At 40.9% G+C, this 9,133-nt stretch overlaps 1 protein-coding gene across 5 annotated transcripts in view; it reads right to left on the reverse strand.

The window, feature by feature from the left end:
- The window catches only part of LOC104919658 (uncharacterized), a 28,844-nt gene extending 21,404 nt beyond the window's left edge, over positions 1 to 7,440 (reverse strand). For 3 of the 5 annotated variants that reach the window (XM_019276079.2, XM_019276081.2, XM_019276077.2), the window contains exons 1-7: positions 7,293 to 7,440; positions 5,144 to 5,197; positions 4,989 to 5,057; positions 3,705 to 4,893; positions 3,341 to 3,593; positions 2,868 to 3,140; positions 2,566 to 2,734 (exon numbers count right to left, since the gene is read on the reverse strand). In XM_019276079.2, the coding sequence (XP_019131624.2) occupies positions 2,566 to 2,734; positions 2,868 to 3,140; positions 3,341 to 3,593; positions 3,705 to 4,893; positions 4,989 to 5,034 (1,930 nt within the window). In that variant the 5' untranslated portion in view covers positions 5,035 to 5,057; positions 5,144 to 5,197; positions 7,293 to 7,440. The other 2 variants (XM_019276078.2, XM_027277275.1) reach the window with 2 other exon arrangements.
- Positions 7,441 to 9,133: the final 1,693 nt, after the last annotated feature.

The raw sequence follows: 9,133 nt of genomic DNA on the forward strand, positions 1-9,133 counted from the left end.
TTACATTCTGGTATTTGCATTTTGTGCATTCTGGTTTGTTTGTGGTTAAAGCGTACTTGTGAATGTAGGGTGAAATCGCTGTTGATCGAGTCCATACTAATAACAGAGGTTGGAAAAAAAGGGCGGATTAGCTGACCTTGGGTCAGTGCTCGAAGGAAACCACAGAAATTATTCCTTTCGGAAAACAAAAGATGTCGTTGGCTGCCGTCTGTATATAGAGAAATGTAGGTGAATATGAGTATGTGTGTCAGCAAAAACGAAAGGGGTGGGGGTTCAGAATATCAGGAGCTTGGCTGTATTCATACTGTTTTTTTCAGAACTAAATGTGACCCAAGGTGGGTTATTTAAACACTATACACTCAGTTACTAAACAGATACCTATCCCTAGAGTTTATATTCATGTGTGTTGAACCGTAAGCTTTCTTCATTTCCAGTAGAGCGAAGTCTTTCCCCAGAGGCTCAGAAGGATGGAGCATTTTCCTGATGGTTGGACACTTTGAAATCATCTTCATGGAAATGTGACAACAAATCTCCCACTCAGTGTTCAGTGAACTCCATGTGGAACCTCATTCTAGCATTTGCATTGACGAATCCTGCAATCCCCTCTGCGTCTCTGCAGCAGCAAGAAGTCAGCTCCTGCTCATCATCATCCTCTTCCTCTTCTGTACCAGCTGACCAGTCCCTATTTATCCAGAATCTATCCAAGCTAATATCGGTGTGTCTGTGCAACATGTGGTACAGCAGCGTGTTTTGGTATCCCGAGTGTTGATGGATAAGGCATTATACGTCGCAGCATCGAGAGATTTCATGTAAAGGTTTTCCCTCAGATACATGGAAAGTTGTTTGAGGATGACACAGGGACAAAGAAAGTTGTCAAATGATATGTGTGTTATGAAGTGTGTTTCATGGACTGATTGCAAGTTATAGAGGTATTAAGCAACTGCCAAAAAAAAGAAGGGAAAATAAATGAGACGTTGCCTGAAGACTACTGATTGTGCTGGTGCTTGAACATCGGGTCCTCGTTTGAAAAGAAGAACCACTTTGAGAAAACCATAAGGTTCGAAGAGGTGATGTGGCTTACCAACACTGTGACTACATTATTAAACAGTCTTCAAAATAACCAATGTATTCAGGAGTACTGAAGAGTTGTGAATGGTTTGATGTGGGGGGAGTCTCAGTTTGACGCCTGTGAGCAAGATGTGTTGAGTGCTGTAGTTAGTTGCTTTAAATGTCTACCCTTTATTCAACCATCTTCTATTTGGACTAAATTAAAGGTTCAAGAACTCGAGACTGTATGTTTGAACTTGCTTGACTAGTTCTGACAGAATTATTTCACGTAAGGGATCGTGTGAGATCAATTTCAAATCCTAAATATTAAGAAAACAGCTTCACTATGACATGCACTCCATTTTAATAAATACAAACTTGGGCATAGACCTCCATCAGACATGCAGTATGTTGTCTGTAACAAAATAAAGTGTGTAGATCGTAGTACAGAAACGTAGTATATAAGAAAATCGAGCGTACAGATCCGAGTGTGCCAAGCATTTCTTTTTAAAATTGATGTATGACAATCTTTCCAACACACGATGACGTCTTTTAGCCAGACAGTGTAAGTATTAAAGTATTAAGTATTGAACTGAATTACATAAAAAACATCCCTGATTCAAATTCTAATCTACAATGTTTTTAAACAGTTAAACACACATTTTTAACCATCTGATTTTGTACAAGTTAGATGATTTTTAGAGAATATGATTTTAAAAAATAGAATAATTCAGTTCAATACTTCAAATGAGAAATCTTGTGTTCATGTTCTTCCTGGTGGCTCGTGTGTACTGTGTGCTGCATGTGCTGTAAGGTGAAAAACTGAACCCTAAACCTTGACCGCAAAGTATTCTTCATGTTCTCAAAGGGCAGCAGCTGATTTCACAGTACAAAGCATGTTTGGAGAATAACAGACAAAAGTGTTGATGTTTACCAACTAAAGCTTCTTTGAAATTGTTTCCCATCATTCATCAGTGAACGGCGGTCATGTTCTGCAGCATATACTGTATGTATATTGTTTAAAGGGAACCTTTTCAGTTTGCAAAACACCTTTGCAAGGTCAGACAAGATGAACATCGGAGCAGTGTTTCAATACACTGTTAACAAACGTGGTAAAGCATCCCGTCTATCCTGCACAACTGCCTCACACACACACAGTCGCCGTGTTTTGCAGTTAGTCGTTTCCAGTTATGAGGCTGGTTTAAAAGGAGTGTGTGTGTGTGTGTGTAATCCTGACTAGTCAACACTGTTTCGGCACATTTTGGGCATTCGGAATGAACAAAAACTGTAAAAGTGAACATACTTACCCACTGCTGACCCCTGCTACTTATCAGTCATCCCCCAGAGAAACAGAGTGTGTATGTGTCGAAATGTGTGTGTGTGCTTATGTATTATTGTGTTATGTATTGCCTTGATTCAAAGATGAAGGAATACATGTAATGCCAAAAGAAGGACTTTGTGCATGATGTGCAAACTGCTGTATGATATGAATGTGTATTAGAAGCGAATGATACATACACGCTGTGTAAAACTTAGATGGTGGTATGGAAGTGGCCTGAACGGGGTCGCAGGCTAAGGGAGACGCAGCCTCCTTCTGCCCTCCATCAGCTTCCTTTGTCTCCTCCTCTTCACCTTCCTCCTCAGCTTTTCCTGCTAATCTCTTAGACATCCTACTCGACCTCTGAGCCTGTGATGAAAATATTTGTCAAAAATAAAAGAGGCCTCATAGGACAGAGCTGTGGTTTCACGTTAAAACTCAACAGTAAACATATTTCAAATGTCTTTCACATTCTCTCAGCTTCCGTGTTGAAATTACTTACTTTTGCAGCGGGTCTGGCAGCAGCAGCTTTTCTCTGTACCCGTCCTTTAGACCGTGGCACCTTAGGGCCAGACATAGTCTTCATGGTGACAGCAGCATGCTGAAGGATGCAGTCAGTGCCGCAGTAAACTGAGTCCGGTAGGGCTTGTTTGGAGCACCCGGGCCCAATGCACAGAGGAAGACAGCTGTCCCTCTCCATCTCAGCTTCAGGTTCAGGCTCTGGCCTCGTCACAGGAGCTTCCTCCTCCTTCTCTTCCACCACCACTACAGTCTCCTGAAACCAGAGTCTCATCTTACACGGCAAGACCAGACTTCCTTCATGCAAATCAGCCAACGACTAATGATGCAAATGTCACACTGGTGTGATGGATCACATATTTACTGTCACATGGGAATGACTGCAAAGTTGAAAATCTATCTAATTCTGCTGTGACTAAAGGCAGTTAGCCTTGTGGAGTTAAATGCAATTCAAACCTTGGGGGCTTGCTGCTCCTCATTGCCCCCTCCTTCTTCACCAGAAGGACTTAGTGTCAAACATTCGGGAAAGCTAAGCTCGGGCTCCGGTTGAGGGTGAGGTTCGGGTTGGAGCTGGCTCTGCTTCTTTGTAGTGCAAGGGGGGCAGATGTACTCTTGCCCTCTCTTCTCCATCTTACGGCCCTGTGTCTTGCTGATACCCACACAGCTGCCGTGGAACCACTCCTGGCAACTGTCACAACAGATCATGAACCTAGAGGCAATGAAGAAACAACAGTTACCAGGAAATGAAACTGACAGATGGTCGAGGTGTGCAAACCTCCGAAAGCCCCAAGGGATCTTATTACCAGAAATGAGCAAGTACCTTTTATTGTGTTTCTGTCGACAGATGCAGTACAGAGTATCGGAGTCATAACCCTGAGAGCGCAATATGTCTGAATACTCTCCTACATTCATATCGTCTTTCTTCTCCTCCTCCTCCGCCGCCTCCGCCTCTGGTGCATCATCATACTGTCCAGGAGTTACATCAGTATTCTGGTCTAAATCAGAGTCTATGATTATGCAATCTGAGCTTGATCGCTGAGCAGGACTCAGAGTGATATCAGAGTGAGCAGGCGATATCTCTAATTCAGCAGGATTGAGTGGATCGTTCACCTTTTCCTCCTCTTGTAACTGTTGCAGTCCCTGTTCAGCTGGATGAACAAGCAGCATGTTATCATCACTGTCCTCATTGTCTGCAATGATTGACTGAAGCTCCGCTGCCCTGCCCCTACCTCTGCCCCTTCCTCTACCTTTTCCCCTACCCCTTCCTCTGCCTCTCCCCCTTCCCCTGGCCTTCCCTCTTCCACCTTTCCCCCCTCTAGCTCTTGTATCTCCCTGCCTGCCCTTAGATGCCAGCTGCTCCTTAATCTGTATCAGAGTCATTTCATCACTGTCCTCTTCTTGACTAGAGATCAACACCACATCATCAATTTCCCCTCCTGCCATGTTGTCTGGTTCAACGGGTTGTGAGATCTCCATGTCATCACCAGATTCCACATTGTCGGGCACCTCGGGATCATCTATAGCCTCTGGAGGAGGAGCCTCAATGGCATCTGTGGATTCCAAGATGTCTGGGACCGTCAGTGTATTAGACGTTTCCATAGGCAGGTCCTCACCCCCACCGAGCAGTGAGAAGGCGGTGTCGAAGGCAGACCCAAAATCTTGCCATAAGCTGGTGTCGCGACTCCCTCCTGGAAAAGCTTCAGAGGCTGGCTTGCTCTCCTCTGATGCAGGTGAGGATGGGGCAGACCACTCGAGGTCCTCTATAACACTCCTAGTTGCACGTGTAGCTCTCTGGGTGGCACGAGTTTCTAGAGTGGCCTGTGGTGTCTGGTTGCTTCTGCGATTTCTGCCTCTGCGCACGGGCAGAGGACTGTGGGTTAGGTCGCCGACTTCATCCAGGAACTCCCTTCGCGCAATGGTCGTCCGCCTGAAGCCCCAGGACTTTTTAACCTGAGACAACGACGGCCTAGCACCCAACTCTGCCTCTTCTGACTGATTCTGCTGTTCTTCTATAGAAACACGGGAACAAACAGAGTTCACACATTAACGTTCTTTCATAGCACCAGTCTGCCTAATTAAACACAGAATAAAGGGTCTGTTTTACCTGAATTACTATCATCATTGACACTGCTATTTTCCATTGGGTCCATACTGACATCCAAAGGTAACACAACTGTCAAAACACAGAAGATATCATTTGTTACTTGCTTAAAATGAATGTTAACTTGGAAGAAGGCTAAATACAGAAAAAACAAGTACCTGTCAAAGCCTTATTAAGGACATGTGTAGTGTCATTCCACTTCCTCTCTGCACCTGGGTAAATACACCAAAGCATCCACGTTAGATGAGTCAATAAGCCACAAACACATAACTCAACAGTTTAACGAAAATCGTCTGCTGTGGGAGAGGGCAGACATGTTCATGTTACTGAAAAGTTCATTCAAAAACTGCTTTAACGTATGTACAAATACACTCAATTGTCAGTTCTTCAGGGACGTTTAGTGAAATGCTAAAAGGTCCTGCAGCATATTATACCTTCATAAAAGTTCTGTTCAGTTTAGACTTTACAGTTTATAGATGTTTCTAGCACTGTATCAGACAAGGGCTGAACACTACAGCCTTTACGACAGCAGGATTTACTGCAGTGCTGTTAGATTACACTGAGAAGCTGAGTGTATATTTACATCTACACGCCTTGGTCCAGACTCAGTGAAGTCATCTTGGAGCTTTGTTTTTGCACATTTTACAGTTGAAGAAAATAAAGAGTTGAAATAACTGGGATTAAATTAGCAACACATGACATATGAAAACATATTAAACTCTATTTATTACTGCAGAAATTATGTTTATTTTATTTTTTTTCATACTGTATTTATATTTCCCTTCCAATTACGACCATGCGCAATATTATTTCTATCATGGCCACTTTTAGTACTCTTTTTGCACATCTGTACACTTGTCTGTTGTTTATTGTATAGTCTGAAAAACACTTCTGTCGGTTCGTTGTGTTTTTTTGTATAATTACACTTTTTTTTTGATTGAATCTCCCTGTTGTGGGATAAATAACGTGTAATCTAATGTGAAAACATATTAAACTCCATTTATTACTGCAGAAATTTATTTTATTTTATTTTTTATCTGTATTCATATTTCCATTCCAATTACAACCATGTGCAATATTATTTACATCATGGACACTTTACATTTAATACTCTTTTTGCACATCTGTACACTTGTCTGTTGTTTATTGTATAGGCTTTACTTCTATAGTGTATAGTTACACTTTTTCTGCTGCTGTTATGAGTGAATCTCCCTGTTGTGGGATAAATAACATATAATCTAATGTGAAAACATATTAAACTCTATTTATTACTGCAGAAATTATGTTTAATTAGAGAGTACAGGAGTGTAAAGATGGCTAGTCCACATGTTTACATTAGTATAACTGTGGGTTTAACACATGAAATGTGTGCATTTTAATGACACTTGTTAAGAAATTAAATATGCTGTTGTCAACATTGTGTCTAAGCCCTACCTGACGATATAAAGAGCTGCATTTAAAACCAAATTCAAAGGTCTGCTAAAGGATACTCAGCTCTGTAACCACTGACTGTGGCTGTATGTTATGTGCCATTATGTGTAACTTTGTATTATGTGTCCTATGTGTTTTTTGCTTTGTATTGTTATTGTGTTGTAATGTGTTTTTAATTGTGTCTGCCGAAGGGACTGCAGATGAAAAGGAGCTGTAAGTCCACATGTTTACATTAGTATAACTGTGGGTGTAACACTTGGGTTATCAAATGTGTGCATTTTAACGACACTTTAAATATTGACAAGTTAAATATGCTGTTGTCAACACTGTGTCTAATAAACATTAATCCAAGCCTGTCCAATTGTATATTTTCTATACAATATCTGATTGTTATTCACAAACTCTGCTCTGTTGTTGACGCTGGTTGGCTGTTGATCCTCATGTCTTTGAGACATTTTATGCAAAGACACACATGAACAGGAGTGATGTATGTGTGTGTGTGTGTGTGTGTGTGTGTGTGTGCTGTGCACTTTAAATGTAACTCACACTCGTTTGCAAACGAAACCACCCTTACTGATTTAAACAGCGGACTCAGTCAGGTATCAGGTATATACACAGACACGAAACTATTATTTGCTCTGCAACGCCGCAAACATTTGCATTTCTCCGCAGATGGACATGAGGAGTCTTCTTCATCTTCTTCTTCTCAGGGTCGACATTGTTCTCTGTGGCTACTTTAGCTCACCGTTAGCCGCCAAGCTAACAAGCAACACACGCAATACGTTGCGCAGTTCAATTATCACAACCGACAATGACAGCGAGAATTAAATGTGACATGCTTGTACACCGACGCCGTGATGAAAACTGAAAGCATACCTTGCGTTTAAGCGATTAGTTTCCAGTTACTAAAGGATTACGCTTCTGTTAGCCGGCTAGTTAGCACAGCCTTCCATTTTCTCTGCCTCCTCGCCCAGACGTAATCTCGCGAGAGTTTCGCCAAAGGTGGGAAAGCAGCAACGTGATTTCCTGTGATCCATTGATTTGTGGATCATTTCCATGCAGAGTGTAACAAAAGTTTGGAGTTTTGGAGTTCTCTTGGTTCCTTATTAACCCTAGAACACTAACATTAAAATTAGTAACACCATCACTAACGCCGGGTATATTTTACCCAATATAATATCCCGGATAAAATATAAGATTCATCAGTTTATGTAAAAGTACAACACTGTATGCCAAATTGTAGTACTCTTCTTTAATTTCCCAATATACAATATCACATCAAATAAAATAAAAAAAAAGGTACCATGCAGGACCCTTTAAAAAGGCAGCAAAACTATTGAAAAATCAGGTAATCCTTAACGAGAAATTTCCTAACAAAAAAAAAATCGAGCTGGGAACTTGTTCTTTGGTCCACCCATTCCTGGGACATGTGAGCCTTGTCTGGTCAAGGCACAGTCTTACCTGCATCACTGACAACTGTGAGAGAGATGGCACCCTATCACTAACGTCGGATATATTTTAACTGATATAATATCCCAGATAAAATATAAAATTCATCAATTTATGTAAAAGTACAACACTGTATGCCAAATTGTAGTACTCTTCTTTAATTTCCCAATATACAATATCACATCAAATAAAATAAAAAATGGGGGACCCTTTAAAAAGGCAGCAAAATTATTGAAAAATCAGGTAATCCTTGTGTCCTAACAAAAATAATGGAGCTGGGAACTTGTTCTTTGGTCCACCCATTCCTGGGACATGTGAGCCTTGTCTGGTGAAGGCACAGTCTTTCTGCATCACTGACAACTGTGAGAGAGATGGCACCCTATCACTAACGTCGGGTGAAAATCACCCGAACGCATGATGGAAACCATAGATGGGAGGAGGGAAACAAACATAGCATTAATGACATCAGTGAGCAGCCTGAAGCTACCCAAGCACCCATGCAACTCAGACAGCAGCAACACAATGAAAATCACGACAAAAATTGTGTGGGTGAAAATTACCCGACGTTAGTGTTCTAGGGTTAAATCAAAACCATTATTTTTTATATGAAATAACAGGTGCAGATTTATTAATTCAATATACTCTAAGAGTAAAAGATTTTTGGTCAACTTATGTATGTGCAAAGGTCAATCATGCAGAGAGGAAGCAAGATCTCAGAGAACTTCAGGAAGAGGTTTGTCTCGGGGTAGCTGTGAAGCCATCTCAAAAAAAAATGTGAGCTTCATTGTTCCAACGTGAGGCAGATCATCTACAAATGGAGAGCGCTGAGAAAAAACTACAACTCTGCCCAGAAGGGGACGACCTTCTAAAATATTAACAAGAGACACAAGAACATTGGTAATGGCAAATATCCTCCAACGTAGATGTGAGAGACTGATGAGTTACTACAGAAACCGTTTGGTTGAGGTTAGGTGTTGCAGTATCCTATTAACTGGAGGCCGGGTTTCACATACTTTTGCACCTATGAAATCTGATTTTTTCTTAAACCAACCCCCTTTTTTTAAAATAAGGAATGACAATATAACAATTTATTTTCTTTGAGTCCATTATTTGGAATGTCAGTATTATGAATTGGGTTATAACTTAACATTAAATCATGTTATTTTAGAATTTTTTACAAAGAAAATCTGACAATTGCAGTAGGGTTCACAAACTTGAGCAGCACTGTATATCATACTGATTTTATAAATAAATGAAGGTGCACTGTA

The sequence above is a fragment of the Larimichthys crocea genome, unplaced genomic scaffold, assembly GCF_000972845.2.
Source record: "Larimichthys crocea isolate SSNF unplaced genomic scaffold, L_crocea_2.0 scaffold97, whole genome shotgun sequence".
Lineage (NCBI taxonomy): Eukaryota > Metazoa > Chordata > Actinopteri > Sciaenidae > Larimichthys > Larimichthys crocea.